Here is a 17,909-nt window from a genome sequence, read left to right on the forward strand (position 1 = left end):
ACATTACATTACAGTGAATTTAATTTTCATGCCAACAAATATAAAATCCCTAAATTTTATAATTCAAAAATTAGGGTTTTAAAATTTGGAAATATTACCATTCAAGGAGAATCATAAAATTCAGAACTGTGCTCTGATACCACTTGTAAGCAAATCTTTAATTTTCAATTAAATGAAAACAACACACACAGGATCTTGAATTTTCATGATACTCACAATTTCCATAATACACAGTAAAAGAGAACTAACCTGGATTCATTGTGCACTTCTTCCTGTCTCTTCCTGTCAAATGTTCTCTCTCCTCTTACTCCTCTTTAATGCCTTCTGGATGATATAGAAGTTGTAGGATGGTTTTCTCTGTCAGTTTCTCTTCTTTCCTGAGAACGTTACGTTCTCTATATCTCTTCAGAAACTTAATGTGTCAACAGAACTAAAACTTTTTCCTCTTTTATGATATTTTAATTAACTTTAATAAAATACCAAAATGCCCTTTTAGAGTGAGAAGAGAGGGATTAATTTTAATAATTCTAAAATAATCCCAATAACTTTAATACCTTATATTCTAATAATCATCACATTAGAATCCTTACATCAAAGTTATACTTTAAATTACATGAACCAATGTAAATTATTATCCAAGAAAGGCTATTCTAGATAAGACTATAAACTATGAAGTTTTCCTTATTGATACAGATGATAAAACAAAATGTTAACATAGAAAGCTTTTCAACTTCATGTTGATTCTGAGAAGTTATATACAAGAAAGGAATAAAGTGAAAAAGAAAGAAAAAGATGATGACAAGAAAGGTTATTATATTCCTCTAACAGAATCGATTCTTCCTTATATAAAACACCTTAACTTGTAGGCATGATATGAATAACGAGGCCAGGGAAGACATCATCAGGGTCATGGATGTGAGGGTTGTTCTCAACTATGAAAGGGTCACCACACTTGTCACTTATTGTGTGAAGTGTCTCACCTTCTCCAACAACATAGATTTCCTCGCATGGCTGTGAAATGAGTTGGTTGTTGTCTACGTGGCTTGGAAGCATGGAGCTGTATCTGAACATGGTTTGGAGCAAAAGGGCCACAAGAAGAAAGGCACAGTACCATGAAGCTGCATCAGCTATGGCCTTTGAGCTTAACAGGCTCTTTCTGCTGGGGTCTGAAGCCATCACTTAGAGAGAAAGAAAAAGAAAAATGGGGTGTGAGAGATGAGAGTTTGAAAACTGTGAACTAAAAAATGGGGCACAAGGAATGAGATAGGGTTATTAACGGTTATTTAGAATAAAGAACGAGGTTGAGGAAAATAAGGAAAGTGTGGTGTTACGTGATTCATTAACCTCTCTTGGGAGCCAAACTACCTTTCTATAGGTCGTTTTTATTTGAAAAATAATACTTGACATACAAATTTTTTACATTAATTTAATAATTTTTTTTTTGTGAAAATACAAAAAAAATATTTTTTTTATTACTATTTTACTTGTATGTCAAATGAGAATAGAAGTGTATAATCCTATTATTATTATTTTTTATTTTTATATAAAAAAATTCATATGGTTTTTGAATCAGTTTTTATTTTTAAAAAATGATATTTTCGGTTGGAAATTCCAAGTCGATTAGAAATAAAATCAATTTATAATATATAAGTGAGATGCAAATCTCACCTTACATTTTGTGGAGATGAGCTAGGCTTAAAAATCACTTTCTAATAACATCAAATTTTTACTTTCATTTAATATTATCTTTTTTACTTATTATTCTTTTAAAAAATACAAAAAAAAAATATTTTTTTATAATCATTTTATTCCTGTGTGTAAAATTGTGTCCTCGTATCATTATTCTTTTGTTTTCATATAAATTTCTTTTCATATGGCTTTTGAACATTGGAGTGTGCAAAACCAACGGAATTGTCCTGGGTGTCGCCAAATTTGGTCATGATAGAAGACGATCTTGTACCTAGGGAAATGTCTATAAAATGACCTAGGAATCATACCCTGTGACCGCACGAGATTCACGTACATTTATTACCATAAATTAGTTTGGTTATATATTTGACGAATGATAGGTTGTAGTACTTTATCATTAAAACAATGGGTTGCATAATATTTAGACATTAATTATATATTTACACTTAGAAACTTGTGTTTGATGTAAATTTTCATATTTAATTTTTTTTATGAAGGTTTCGCATATATGTATGTATTCGTTGTGAATAATGTTGGTTCTTTGTTTGGATAAAAGTAATGCAACATTTTATAAATATTTATTATGCATTTGGTATTTTGCAATAAGGAATGACAAAATGGGTTGGAGGGACGTAAAACTAATGCTGATAAATTATATATTATGTATTGTTATAATTAAGGGTGATAAATTGGGTCAGGACCGAACTAGTTTTTTGAACCATTCATCCTAAAATAGTCTAATTAGAGCTGTCAAAACGGATAATACGACCCATCACGGGTTGGCCATTTAGTGAACCAACCTAACCTGACTCATTTATTAGCGAGCTAAAAAAATTTGAACCCGACTCGACCCACCACGGGTTGGTAGGTTAAACGGGTTGGTTCATTGGCTCACTTAATTAACTTTTTTTTCACCCTCTTCTTCTAAGATTCTTATAACATGTTACTTTGATGGATCAAATTGAAATAGTAATAATTGGACCAATTGATATAAAAGAAAATGAAACAAAAGAAATATATTGTGATATATATTCTAAGCTATCAAACATAAAAAAATTTTGCCAATTTAATTTAATGAGATATACACAACCGTTTGACCAAGAAACTACATATAGCCATTAACAAAAATATATAGCACAAGATAAAACTGTAATGCTTGTAGATAGGTCTAAAAACAACATAAAACAAATTATATATTCTTGAATAATCCAATCTATAATATTATCCATCTATTAAATTGGAGTCATGAATAGATAAATCCATAGTATCATGCTCTCTTGAAGCATCTTCTTCTTTATCTCCATCTATAATATTATCCAATCTATAATCTTAGGGTTTTATTTGCAAAGGAAAACTTTTGGAAAGACATCAACGCGAAAGGCTCTATTGCTAAGTAAAAGTTGTGCATTTTGAATAATTAATTTAATTAATTTGATTTCAATAAAAAAAATAGGATTTGAATAATTAATTTAATTTAATTAAAAAAATAGGTGGGTTGGTGAGCCAACCCGACCCACCACGAGTTCAACCCGTGTGAGCTGGGTTCTTAGTGAGCCAGGTCAAAATTGGCTCGCATAAAAATTTTTGTATTTTTTTGCAACCTAACCCGGCTCAAACCCATGGTGAGCCGGGTTGGCTCACGGGTTTCAACCCATTTTGACGGCACTAAGTCTAACCCACCAGCCCATTAGATTACAGGCAAGGAGAGACGGGCTAACCCTTCAACTAGTGACTAATTAAACGTTGTAGTTTTGTTTGCCTACACAACAATACACGTGACTAACGAGAGAAAGCGCCCACACCACACAATAAGTAAGAGCGGCAAATCCCACCCACCCATCTTCTTGAGTCAACGATAATGATTCTCACCCCATCTTTTTAGACCAAAGCAGAGGGCAGAGTCAATCAAAGTAGCATAGAACATGGAGACGACACCATAACAGATTCTTAAAATTAAAATTAGCTTAAAGATGAGATGAGACGAGAAAACTTATAGGTTTAGTAGTTTTTGTTTAGTAGCTTTGACCCTTTTTTACTGCCACTAATATTGTAAGGAGAATCAATATATTTTTTATATGATAGATTACTTTTTAATTTGTAACATGATTGAACAATATAAACAATGGATGAATCAATTAGTAAACTTGGTGGTAATGTTCATGTCCATGATAACAATCATGTAACCGAAATGCGGTTGAATATGTTTTTCAGAATGAAAGTGTTGAAGTCAATAATAAAAGGGATAAGTTAGAAACATCTGATGGTTGAAATTCTTTACTAAAATTGGTGTTTGTGATGATGAAAAAGATAGGGCGAGGTGTAATGGGTGTAACAAAAAATATATAATTGGTAGTAAAAATATAGGACTTCCCATTTAAAATGTAACTTTGGAAGATGTAGTAAAAGCAAATAGGAAGATATAAGTCAAATGATTATGGACATACAAGCAAAGTTTAAAAAAAATCAAATAGAATCCCATGAATTATGTGTTAATTTAATTATTTGACATGGTTTACCTTTCAAATTTGTTGAGTATAAAAAACTTAGGAGTTGGTGATGTTTTAGATAAAATTAGGGAGAACATCAAGTATTTTAGGGGTTCTGAGAGTAAAATGATTAAATTTAAAAAATTCTTTAAAAAAAATAGGAGACATTGATGCATCAAATGTTTTGTGTATAAATGTTTCTATAAGGTGAAACTCAATTTGATGCTTTAAAGTGACCTTAAATACCAACTAGTTTTTTGAAAGTTTACACTTAGTTGATGAGAATTACAAGTATCGTCCATTTAAGGAGAAATGGAAAGGAGAAAAAAAAATTAGTGATTTCTTGTTGTTATTTTATGATATTACAAATCTCATTTCTGCCTCAAGTTATCCTGCATCCAACTTGTACTCTTTACAAGTTTGTAAAATTCAATGTCTTTTAATGGAAAGTGCAAAAGATGAAGATGTAGTTATAAGATATATGGTTGAAAGGATGATGTCGAAATTTCATAAATATTGGGACTAATATAATGTTCTTTTTGCATTTGGTGTTTATTGAAAAATTATGTTTGTGAATAATACGCGACTTTCTTGTAATGTATCTATTAGTCTCTAACTCAAAGTAGACAATACTTGACAAATGATGCACTCGTTGGATGAGCCAACACCTGTTGAGCAAGAGTGAAAAATATAATTTTTAAAGAGAGCTACAAAAGATACACCTATTGAGAAAGCCTAGTAGATTTGGCTTCCTAGGGTTTTGGTCACTAGACAAGTGTTGTTTATCGTTGACTGAAAATATTTTATTAAAATTTTAAAGAGTTTAAGGTGGTTGGGTCATGGAACAAGGTCTAAGTTCACTAAACGAATTTTTTTGAACTTTTGTTATTGGACTTGGCCATTGGACAAGTTAGTTCGCTCACTAAAAAAAATAAACTTGTGAAAAAATATAGAGCACAAAGGGAAAAAATAAACTTATTGGACAATATGCTCACCATATAATACACTTGCTTGACGAGTGTACATGCTTATTAAGTAAGAGAAAGGAACATCCTAGTAGTCATGAAATATAATTGGTTTTATGAGATGAAAATGCATTAGATGTTTGGTTTATTAGAGTCTTAGGTAAATATACTAAGAATGTGTGGTGTAGTGGAGTTTGAGATTTTACCAAAAATTTACTAAGTGTGTGTTTGGTTTAGTAAAATTTGAGGTTATGCAAAACTTTATTGTGAAATATTATTTGATATATATATGTGTGTGTGTGCGTGCGTGCGTACGAGCGTGTGTGTGTGTGTGATTGATATGGATGTAGTTATTTCTATGGAGAAAATACTACATTAAGTGATTTTAGGACGTGCTTCGAATGAAAATGATGTTATATTCTTTTTACTAATATTAGACCCACATAAAGAAAGATATTATGTGGTGAAAGTTGACGGAGATTCCTATGTTCTAGAAGAACGACATGAAAAAGTATTGTGTCTCGTGGATGGTATATGGATTTATCTTATCATATGAGAAAGATTTAGTTCATAAGATGTGACTCTACTATGTGAAAGATTATATGACAAATACAAAACCTCTAAGTTTAATTCGATATACTAGTCTTTTGAAAATAAAATCAAATGTCTATTTTATTTAAATTGTTGATGAATATTTATTATGAAAATGAATCAAGCATGTTGATAAACTTAGATGCTTGACTTTGATAATTGTGATGTATGTTGTGGATATAAATATGAATGTGATTATTTTTTCATATATTATTATTGTGTGTTACATGAAGATAAAAAATAATATTTGTGGCAAGAGCAAGTCATGATTAGTCTAAATGTACTAAACTATAGATTATCTATATTATATTACACTATAAAAAGTAAGTTATTTTTATTAAAAACTGAATTATATTATTTTGTGGTTCAGTTTAAAAACTTGAATTTTTCTATTAACAATTTAGTTAATTGCTTTAAACTGGAAGAACATGTAACAGGGGACCAAAGCAAACTGCAACGCAAACATACCAAAAACGCACTATTATCATAATTCAATTTGTTTTCTTATTAAATAACACTTATTATTGAAAAACGATTTTGAATAAATAAATATCCTAAATTAAATTTATGAAAGAACAATTATAAGTATTAATTTAACAAAAAATACTTTAAGAATTTAAATTAATTTTTAAAACTTATTCCGAAATAGTTTTAAGACAAAAACGAAAATTTACAATTATTTTTTTCTCATAAAACATGTAACTTAGTCATTTGTATTTAATTTATATATCATACTAATTTATTATTATTTTTTAATTTAAGTATTTATTTTTACTAAATATTATTATATTATTGAAATTTATACATGGATATAGATTTTTACTAAGGTCAATTTTTTTTAATGTAACCTATGCAATTAAATTTTATTGAAGTTTTGAGTGTTATAAAGCAAACAAAAACACACAGTTTTGTTGTATGTTTGCTATGCCAGGTGGAATTGCAGTTTGCTCTGGTCATATGTTTTACAATTTGAAGCAGTTAATTAGTAATAGAAAAGTTCAGTTTTTTTTAAATTGAATCGTAAAACTATAATTTAGTTTTTAATAAAAATAGTTTAGTTTTTATAATATGGATATAGTTTAATACAATTAGGTTAAAACGTGGTAGTGCACAACGGTTAAATGAGCTAAGAATGAGTAAAATCCATCTAGCTATTTGCTATGAATATTTTTATGTTTAGTTAAGTCCTTTTAATAAGATGCTTTTATTTTATTTTTTGAAAAGTTTATCTTAAGTAAGTTTGCAAATATACTTATATAATGTTATGTATAGTCAAGATTGATATGATTGATGTTATTCTTCAATAAATCTCTTAATGATTTTACTATAGAATATTTTAGGTTAAAAATATTATAATGATCTTATTAAAAAAAAGTAAGCAATTGTAGTATACTATCGGTTAATAAAATAATAATATCAATTCTAAAATGTGTATATATAAAAATTATATATTAAGTTTGTTAAATTATATTATGAAATAATAATAATAATAATAATAATAATCTATATCTATTAATAAAAAAATAATTTTATAACTCTCTCACAAGGTTTTTAGTATACACGAATCATTAATATAAGTTATTTTATTATTTTATCTATTAAAATTTATAATTATTTTTTAAAATTTAATTAGTTAATTATAGTAAAATCATATAGCCTATTTATTTTATATGTTATTTTTTTAAATAATTCTAAGAAAAATATGTATTTTTATTATAAGAAAATACACATGCACATAGATGGATGTGTTTCCAATAATGTGAAACTATTATTTTTAAGATCCATAATATAATTTCAATATATTATTATTACTAATTTAACATATAATATATAACTTTATATATACACATCTTAGAACGAATAGTTATCATTTTACCAACATATACTCACTTTGACATATTTTAATATCACAAAAATAAAAAAATCTATGTCATAGTTTTAAGAATTAAAACAGATAACCATATTTCAACTTATAAGAATAAATTGAAGTCACTAAATCATATTCTTCTTGAATGATTTTAGAACAAACTATATATAGATAGACTTATCATGATTATTAAAAAATGTAACTTTTTATTCCAATAATTAGCAATGAGGCATATAATGACTCCATACCTTGTTGAATTCCAGTAGCTTATTATGGTAAAGAGTGTTCAAATATATATAAAACATTCTAACTTCACATCATATTTTTTTGCACTGAAAGTGCTAGACAAATGGTCTTCTTTCTCCATCTTCTCCTGCATAATCTAACTGTGCCGTAAGTTCTTTGTGCTCAGAAGGTTTTGGAATATTGACAATGGGAGAAGAATTTGAGGTCTTTTTGTTAGATTTTTCATCAAGAAATATCTTCAATGAAATCCCCATAGCTATCAGTAGAAGTCCAGTTGCATGTTGTTCTGTCATTGGTTTGGTAAATATGAGGTATGACAGTAGCAATGTCACAGCCTTTCTGGCTGTCGTTATCTGTGACAAATTTCATGGAAAAAACAAACTCTGTTAGGACCACATAAATGATTTAATATTAAGTTAAAAAACTTTGGTGTTTTTCTTATCTTGCACCAAATCAAATTTCACTGTTCCAATTCAGAATTTCTAGTTACAAGACGTTTTAAGCATTGACCAACTTATCAGTTTGATGGGGTTATGGTGACATAAAAGAGTAATTAATGTTAATGGTCCCAAGTCCAAATAAACATCATGGAAGTATAGGAAAACTTGTGAGACTAATATACCATGGCTGTAGTGGCAGCTCCAAAAAGGGCAATGAGTGACAACACAGAAACTTGGCCAATAAATGTTGCCATTGCTTCAAACACCAACACTCCATACACATAAAGATGCTGCAAGAAAAGGATAAGGTGTTTGAAATTGTCTTCCAATTTTGTGAGGAAAGGAACAAAAGTCAAGTATGAAAGGAGTAATTCATTCCAATTTTGAAATGCACCTGTGAACATGAAGTCCATGCTTGGAATAACTCTCCTGTAAAAAGCATGGGAGGGATTAACATAGGTAAACCCACCAGAGTAGAGCAGAAAAGCATCTCCATCTGAGTTTGTTTTAACAAAGAACAAGAAAATCATCTATTATGCTAATGTTATGCAACTAAACAAAAGGTCACAAATTTTACAAAATGGATGGCATAAATATGTGGAATATCTCATAAATTAAATCACCTGTGTGGTCTGAGGGTTCACTGTAAAGATTGCTTCTTGCAGATTTCCCAAGAAGGAGTCCATGATCAAAGCACCAGATATCATGAGAACACCAATGACACTAAAATTGGGTGATGTCTGTGCATCTGCTAGAGTGAACAAGATCAAGCCAATCACTAGAAGAACAGCAGATACATATTCATGAACTGGATATTTCCTTCTTAGACCTGGTATGAAGGAACCCATCAACATCACTGGAAGAACCTAAAGCAACAAAAATGATTCTCATTAATATTCTAAATTAACACAGCTTAAAGGACTAAGCCATAAAGCACAACTCTTGATATCTTTCCCCCTTGTGCCTTTTTGTCACTTGCCTTTGTGGATTTGAACATGATTTGTGCAGGGTAGTTCAGAAAAGCCAAAGATCCCTTTGTTAGGCCATGGGACCCCATAAGCACAGCAGCAAGCTTCACATAAGTTTTCCATGAATTCACCATTTGCTTGCTTGTGAAGCCATAGAGATAAATCAGAATCAAATAAACAAATCCTTGGATAAATGTGAAATACCAACCATAGCTGAAACAAACCAAGTCAACTGTCAACCGTTTCATCATAAAGAAAAGATACTACTCAATAGAATAAAACTACAAAGATAACGAAATTTACCTAAAATGAAGCCTGTTATACACATATTCCTGAATGTCAGACATAAGAGGGAGAATAATCAATACCAAATACTAAGTAATTTCAAGGATAACTTGCACATACCAAAAATTGCAATTATTCAGAGGCATCACACAGAAAAGGGGAAAAAACTGCATATTTATCTGGATGATTGACTGGTGTTACCAACAGAAAATGCCCAAATTTCCAATGAAATTTCCAGAAGCAATTGAAACAAAAGACAGAATTTTTTTGGAGCAAAATCATAACTAATCTCCTAGCCAGTTACCCTGTTATGAAAAAACAAAGGAAATATATGCAGACAAGAAGAAAATATATGAAAGACCATTGCTTATATTGTGGTTTTGCAGAAAACAGCAGCTAAGTGTTTGTATGCATATATATTGTACCTCACATATGCCGTTAACAAGGTACCCAAAGAAGAAACCAGAAGAGCAAATGAAAAATTGTTGCCATTTGGGTCTGTCAGAGAGAGAAATTCCAAATAAAGTTCGAGCTTTCTCTGCGTTTGACATCAATGCTTCTTCTACAACGCTCAAACACAAAGCCAATGTTCAACCAAAGAAGGTTTGCATGTGTTAACTTTGTTTTCCAACATCAGACACAGACAAAAATATAATGGAGGTTATGAATGTATATATAATTTGAATGTTTTCTTCTGTATAAATGACAAAGTTAAATAATACATAAAAAGACACCAACAACTGCTTATTTTTAAATTCTAAGTTAAAATCAAAACCATAGTGTCTTATTTACCTTGAGCTTTTCTACTAGAATAAATCTCTTCAGTCACGTTTGTTTTGGTCAGATTACACACCTAAAATGAATAATAATTTTATGAATATTATATTGAGAAATGGTATTATATAATATATTTAGAAAAGGTATTCCGTTTCATTTAAATGTTTTATAAATATTTTTGAAAAATCCAAATAATTTAAATAAAAAATAAGTGTATGCAAAGTTAATTCAAAATTATACAAATTTTAGTAAAACCTGATTTCTTAAGTACGAATGTTTAATTGTGTATTTTAAAATTATCATTACAATTGCACCAACGTTTAAAGTTTGTTATTAAAAAAAAATTAATTGGATGAAAATTTCAAGAAAACGACTTTGAGAAGCGATGGAAAACCGCCTTATCATCACGTTTTATTAATTGCGTCATCTTACGTCATCTTACTGCATTTATTCATACAATAAAATATTCATATATACATACATATATACATACACATACGTATACGTGTGTGTCTATATATATATATATATATATATATATATATATATATATATATATATATGAAAATGAAAAAATATTCTGCACTCGCTCTTATTTATGTGACAGAATATTAAATAAATATTTTTAATAGATACATGCAAAAAGTAATAAGAATAAGTATTTAATTATAAAAGTAATATTTAATTACTCATTTGATAAAATAAATATAAATATTATGATATCGATTCTTAAATGTTTGTTAACTGTTAATAGTTATTATTGATTTTTATTTAAGTATTTTTTTAAAACTTAAATAACCAAAATAAAATTATTAAAAAATATATTAATAAGGAAATAATTTGACTTCACATATTTTTAATTTTTTATTTAAATTTATGAAATCGAAGTTATTTTATAAAAGATTGATATTAAAAAAAAATAGTGCAATTCATTTAATTTTTTTTAAAAACAAATATAGTTACATTAAACTTTTTTCAGTAATTTGATTAGAATTATATTTAAAAAATAACTTTTTTATTAAATTTATATTTTAAATATTTATTTTTAAATAATTTAATTTAAAATTTTAAAAAATATATAAAATATTTGTGAATATCCATGGCAGCAATGGTTTTTGTTTCTACAATTTTTTTTTATTGTATATCATTCTTAATAATATTGTTAGTTATAACAATATATTCTAGTTGAAAAATAATGTACTTGAAAGCTCGTAAATTCATGAATCGTAGAATTTCAGTAAACAAAGTCAGGAAACACAATCTTATTTAATGAAGAAGAAAAATAAAAAGTTAAAAAGAAAGTTGAACGTGTTGAGAAAGAGATATTTTCCAGTCAAATAACACATCAAATAATAACTAAAAAAATATTTAAATAGCGTACTATTCGAATATATATATATATATATATATATATATATATATATATATATATTATTCTTTTCAAATAGTTTGTTTTTCAATTTTTTTTCTCTTTTTTAAATGAAAAAAATAAAAATTGATAATTGGACTTAGAACAATAAGTCTAACCAGGTATAGTTGTTTAGTTGTATATGAGTTTCTAAATTGTAAATTTATAAAAAGAATTCAAATATCTTAAAATTTAAATTATAAATTCTTATTAACAAAACTTTTTAAGAAGTTGTAATATTCTCATAAAATATTTTAAATTATGCAGTACTTTGAATGTAAAAAAAAAAAACAAAATCCTTTTAAATACCATTTGAATGCACCATGTTAATTTATTTAATATAAATGTTTTATATTAACATTTAAGTGAATTGATTTTAGATATAAATTTGAAAATATCCATCGCAATAATCTACTATTTTTAATAAAACGATAATTTAAAACTATACGACAATGTAAACAATATGTTAATGATTCATTCTAATTAAAGTTTTGAATTGTTGTATGATAAATGTATCTTTGAAATTTTGTTTAATAATTTCACAGAGATTTTCTTAGAAAAGATAAATGTAAATCATAAAGTGGATGTTAATACAAAACTTATCTAACATAATAAATATCATTAACTAAATTATTACTAATTTATTTAAAAATTAAATTTCTAATTTATTTTCTTTCTTTCTGTGAGTTCTATCTAGGTTTAATCATTTTCGACATCCCTGTTTATGTACGAATGTCTCAATTGGATCCTCGTTTTCTAAAGTGTATTAAAATGGTCCCTAATTTTGAAAATTGATATCAATTGAGTCCTTTCCGTTAAGTTGGCTGGACGGCGTTAAAAAAATTGATGAGTGGATGCTGAGATGACGAACGCTCGTCCACCAGCGAACGAACGCTCGTCCACCAGCGAACGAACGCTCGTCCACCAGCGAACGAACGCTCGTCCAGCAGCGAACGAACGCTCGTCGACCACCGAACGAACGATCGTCCAGTGTGGAACGAACGGTCGTCCAGCAGTAAGAGGTCGACGAGCGTTCGTTCTCTGGTGGACGAGCGTTCGTTCGCTGGTGGACGAGCGTTCGTTCGTCATCTCAGCATCCACTCATCAATTTTTTTAACGCCGTCCAGCCAACTTAACGGAAAAGGACTCAATTGATATCAATTTTCAAAATTAGGGACTATTTTGATACACTTTAGAAAACGATGACCCAAGTGAGACATTCGTACATAAATAGGGATGTAGAAAAGAATTAAACCTTCTATCTAATAAGAAAACAGATATTTCTACTTTCCATTGAAATTGAAACCTCTCTCGAACGGTCTCTTTCCCCGTGAAAATTGCTCTCCATTATTTCTCTTTATTAAACAATATTTCACGAACTAATTATTAATTTTTAAAACAAAATGAAAATGATTGAACGATTAAACTATTTTATTTTTGTAATCTTAATTATTAGATGCTTTTTCAATAATTCAATTAGCTCAAATATTTTGTTCATTTATTTTAAAGTAAGTGTTTTTGACTAAATTTTATCAAATAATCCACTTGCATTACCCAACAAATGGAAATCTTATATATTTGGTAAACGTCGTAATCTCATTATTAAAGAAAATATAGAATTTTCAAACACGGTTGCTTTTTTTCTTTTGAACAATGGCGTTTTAATTGAAACGAATCTCTCTAAAAAATCATGTTAAATGAAATTAATTATGTCTTCAGTTTTAGGTAAAGAATTAGAGTAAGTCAATAAAAGTTGGATAATTTCCTATAAAATAAAACGGCTTTTTAGCAACCCTACGAGCTTAAATCAATCACACTTTGTTTATTCTTCAAGATAATGTTAAAACCATAGCTTATGACTTTAATGATTTTAATTCTTCATGATAAATGATAATAATTTTCTCGGTAGTAAGTGATTTTCAAAATATATAAATGATGTCCTTTTATTCAATATAAGCATTAAATAAAAATTTTGGAAAAAAAATTGGAAGCATCCTTCGGACTGTTTATTCTCTAACATAAAGTAAAAAATCGTAAATTTTTTTTAGATACATTTTTCTTTTTTTCTTTTTTTATCAAAATCATAGTTTGATTTTTGAGGATTTGGTTTTCATACTGAATATATATTTTTTAACTAGGACTATGTAAAGACATTCATAATTTAATAATATTCGATGTGAATATCTAATAACAAATAAAGACATTAATTGAAATTTGTATATTCCTTTTGATATATTTTGGTTTTCAAATTTAAAAAATAAAATAAATAACAATTTTAAACTAATTAAGTTAAATTTTTTTAACAATGTATTTTTTAGTTGACATTAAAATTGAAAAGTGTCAAATAATATAAACAATGTTAGATTATGCACTCATACATATAAATAACAAATAAACAATTAAACCCATGAACACTAAGTGTACCTAAATTAATCGTTGAAAACAATTTAGATAAAAAGTATTTTATCTTCCAACTGTAGAGCACCTTAAGATGAGAAAAAAAAAAGTAATATGTATGTGCTCTCAAACCATAACCTCTTTAGGTAATCTTTGTCAATTACTTTTTCTAAAACATCAATATTCCTAATTTGACCCCTTATCAAGAATATTACGTACGCGGCTAATATTTTATGACATATATACCATTAATTATAGATATAATTAATTAAACCACTTTAATATTTTAACTAATAATATAATGACTTTAATACATTTAATTTATATATATATATATATATATATATATATATATATATATATATCCTTATAAAATCTTATAAATGTGTTTGGCTATATGAGCTTAAAATTGTTATTTTATATCTTCAGCATATTAAGACTCCATCCATTTGCATATAGAACAAAAACAATTTTTCTTTGCATTAATTGCAACTAAACCTGACAATGATCATTAATGCGGACAAAACTAATGACACAGGTTCATCATGAAATGAGTATCATGAAAATTATGTGAAAGTGGCCTATACACGTATATTTTTAAGTGATCCTTATTTTATTTAAGGTTAAATATGTTTTTAGTCCCTAAACTATCAAACGATTTTGGGTTTCGTTCCTCTTCGAAATGTTTGTTCATTTTAGTCCTCTTAGTTTTGAAACTCTTATGGTTAGTCCTTAAAATTAAACGGCGTTAAATTTTTGTATGAGGTGGCTAATGGTGAGCCAGGTGTATGCCACGTTTGGGGTTTCTCATCTCTTTCACACCCACCATTGCTCCCTCCCCTGAGTCTCTATTTTCATCCATTTGGAGTTTCTCATGGTGCAGGTTCAAATCATGCAAGAGGACAACCCCATATAATAGATTTCAGTTTATCAATTACTTATAACACTTAAATATAATGCTGGACAATTTGTTGGATGTGTGAGGAATCAATATTCAAGGAACTAATCTTATGAATTTTATACGCGAGGAATCGGTATAAATGACTTTTGTGTTTTGCATCAATATTGGTAATTGCAGTTGCTATATGTTTATATTCATTTAAATTACAGACGAGTGAGATAGATGAATTCAATCCCAACTTCTCATATTAAACTTTCTTTAACTTATCTGCTGTTAATATTTTACTTTTACGCAACGTAGTATAAATTATCAAAATCCATTATGAATTAGGTTGAATACCCTTGTATATATGCTGTTTGAGATAAATTTATCTATTTAATTGAAGTTGTTCCTCGTGGGATTGACACTCTTACTTAAAAATCATTATACTACAGTTGAATATTGGTACGCTTGCCAAAAGATTCAACAAGTATTTTTATCAACGCGAGCACACCAGAAATCAACTTCTGTACAGTTTGTGCAAGTGGCGCTCAGCGGCCCTAACCTAGGGACCCTCACCCTGACTCTGCTGCACTGCATATTTTTCTCTTTTTTGTAGATCTGCTTGCTTCTGTGGATGGTTCAGTTCTTTACATTGTTGGAGATTCTTCCAAGCACATTATTAGCTACAAAATAAAGGGATTATAGATAAAATTACATCAAAGTAGCCCAAAACATAATTATTCATAAAACTAAGATAAAAGAGAGAATTAAGCAAGTTACAAGCTAGAAAAGGGTTGATTTTGCTACTAAATTGATGCTTAGATAATGGTAAGAACTAGCATTATCACCTATCTAACGAAATATTTTTTAGAAGCCCTAAATAGAAGATTATTCAAAATAGAATAAAGAGAATAACATATAGAAAGAAAAAGCTCAAACGAACAACGCCAAGAGAAAGTTCATAAAGCGCATGAACGGAAAAAAGAATATCTAATAGAGAAAAAATCAAGAAAAGAAACACTTTCAAGCTTCGTTGATATATAAGCTTATCTTGTAAGAAGAGAGAAGAGAGAAAATATTCAGAGCGTTTGTTAGATTGAATTGCATTAAACACTTATCCTCTTTGCGAGAGTTGTCATCTAAGGACTTGTAACCAATCCTTTGATTGTAAATTCTGAAGAGAATTAAAATATTTTACGTTTAACTTTGAGGAGTTAAATGTAGCTAGACAAGTGTGTCTAGTGGAAACCAGGAGTGCGTGAAACTCTGACGTTTAACTTGATTGGAAGAATTAGGGAAAGGGTTATTGAAGAAATTTTGGAGTTGTATAATTGACTTCTCCACTTTGGGAACCACTAGGAGCTTGACAATGTCCATTTTCCTTCACAAAAATCATATTTCATCACTTGTTAAGGTTGTTGGGTATTAACTTGCATGGCTTACAACTATTGAGACAACTTAGCCATGTGTTGGTATAGGAGTTTCATCTATTAAGATAGACGTTTGTTTTGAGCAAGTAGGGAATCATGAGAAATAAACTTTAGGATTGCCCTATTTTATGTCGATGTTTTCCCATGTTGGCTTTCCAAGTCAGTGGAAGCCATGTTTTCAATGATAGTTGTCGCTTCTTCAGCTCTTGAACAGTAACGAACCACCAAATGAAACATCTAGTATAATCTTCGTTTATGGTTGCAACCCATTGTAGAAGGTCACTTGCATTTCTATGTTAAAACTGTGGCTAGGACATTTTGACAAATTATATAAAGAGTGGGAAAAAGAAGCCTTATGTGAACTCTTCTAAACTTTACATATGTAGAACAATCAACCATCAATAAATAAACTTCCTTATTACCTCTACATCAACAAAAATAGGCATGAGTTATGCCTTGAAATTAATTAATTATTATGATACACTCCAATGTCCAAAATCCAATACTAACTAAACTATAATTTTTTTTTCTTTTTGTTACTGTAAATTAAGGCACTTCTTGCATTTGGTAACTATGATTGATTTTCTAGCTTGCGTGTTATAGGTCCATATTCTGATTTAGGCTTCAAGATCAGGACAAGCAGGCCAATGTAGCAACTGAAGGCTATAGCTTTTACAAAACTTGGCTTAGGATCTAACTTTTTGCTCCTCAAATATCTTGGTCCACACTTTTTTTTTTATTTTATTCTAAAAGTAAAATTTACATTATAAACTACTCTTTTTGAAGTGGGAAAGATATTTATGGGATGCTTGAAGAAGTATTGTAGGGTTGAACTCTAAAAGGAGAAATAGGGCAAAGTTGCAAAGTCAGCATAAGCACCACTCAACACACGACCTCCACCTTTGGGTGCCGAGGATAACTTAAGCTCTCTATGAAGATGGTGTCCAACGCCCTTAAATGCTACTCATCGTAGTCTATGTAAAAAAGGGGTGGCACTAGATGCTCTGTCTGACTATTGGAATTTTGCAAGCCTTGAAAATGATTTGGGCTTTCTGACTTGGTGGCTCCCAGCGCAGATGGCGCCTAAAGCAACATCTCTTCTAAGATTTCACATTCTTCTTGCTTCTTAAGGATACTAATATGTCTTGGCTTGAAACAAAAACTTTCTGTCATTAAATTAAGCACAAGTAATTAGGATTACTAGTATAATTAGATTAGTTTAACCCAAAATGTAATTATTTACAAAAGCAAGGAAAAATTGAAGATTAATAAAATATTACTAAGATGATGGTAAAAATTAACATTATCAATAATTTAGAATCAAATCTCACATAAACTATTGACATAAATAAGAATGCTTAGTTGAATGTGTTGATCTCTATAAGTAAATAGGGAATCATAATATGACTATTGAAATCCATAATTGTTGGATGTTATCAACTTGGTAAATCAACATAAATGTGTCCACTGAATATGG

The 17,909-nt window shown here is 28.8% G+C and overlaps 2 protein-coding genes across 3 annotated transcripts; both read right to left on the reverse strand.

Moving 5' to 3' along the window:
• Positions 1 to 655: 655 nt before the first annotated feature.
• Positions 656 to 1,325, reverse strand: LOC124839155 (uncharacterized). Its single transcript, XM_047314890.2, has one exon. It carries the CDS (start codon positions 1,174 to 1,176, stop codon positions 856 to 858), a length of 321 nt encoding a protein of 106 aa, XP_047170846.2. The 5' UTR covers positions 1,177 to 1,325; the 3' UTR covers positions 656 to 855.
• A 6,456-nt stretch (positions 1,326 to 7,781) lies between these two features.
• Positions 7,782 to 10,197, reverse strand: LOC124839154 (UDP-galactose/UDP-glucose transporter 2-like). 2 transcript variants are annotated; one of them, XM_047314889.2, is made up of 7 exons: positions 9,963 to 10,197; positions 9,556 to 9,584; positions 9,264 to 9,393; positions 8,908 to 9,150; positions 8,679 to 8,780; positions 8,467 to 8,574; positions 7,782 to 8,197 (listed from the first exon to the last, which is right to left on the reverse strand). In XM_047314889.2, exons 1-7 carry the CDS (start codon positions 10,086 to 10,088, stop codon positions 7,940 to 7,942), a joined length of 996 nt encoding a protein of 331 aa, XP_047170845.1. In that variant the 5' UTR covers positions 10,089 to 10,197; the 3' UTR covers positions 7,782 to 7,939. The 2 variants fall into 2 exon arrangements, with proteins under 2 accessions (XP_047170845.1, XP_047170844.1); XM_047314888.2 differs by having other exon boundaries at positions 9,264 to 9,465; positions 9,963 to 10,196.
• Positions 10,198 to 17,909: the final 7,712 nt, after the last annotated feature.

The sequence above is a fragment of the Vigna umbellata genome, chromosome 11 (genome assembly GCF_029865625.1).
Source record: "Vigna umbellata cultivar VRB3 chromosome 11, Vumbellata_1.0, whole genome shotgun sequence".
Lineage (NCBI taxonomy): Eukaryota > Viridiplantae > Streptophyta > Magnoliopsida > Fabales > Fabaceae > Vigna > Vigna umbellata.

Excerpts from the sequence above, each read along its gene's own strand:
- LOC124839155 (XM_047314890.2), bottom strand. The coding sequence starts at position 1,176 with ATGGCTTCAGACCCCAGCAGAAAGAGCCTGTTAAGCTCAAAGGCCATA.
- LOC124839154 (XM_047314888.2), bottom strand. The coding sequence starts at position 10,088 with ATGTCAAACGCAGAGAAAGCTCGAACTTTATTTGGAATTTCTCTCTCT. Across the intron at positions 9,585-9,962 it reads TTGTTAACGGCATATGTGAG|GAATATGTGTATAACAGGCT; the intron begins GTACAATATATA and ends TCTGACATTCAG. Across the intron at positions 8,575-8,678 it reads CATGGACTTCATGTTCACAG|CATCTTTATGTGTATGGAGT; the intron begins GTGCATTTCAAA and ends CTTTTCTTGCAG.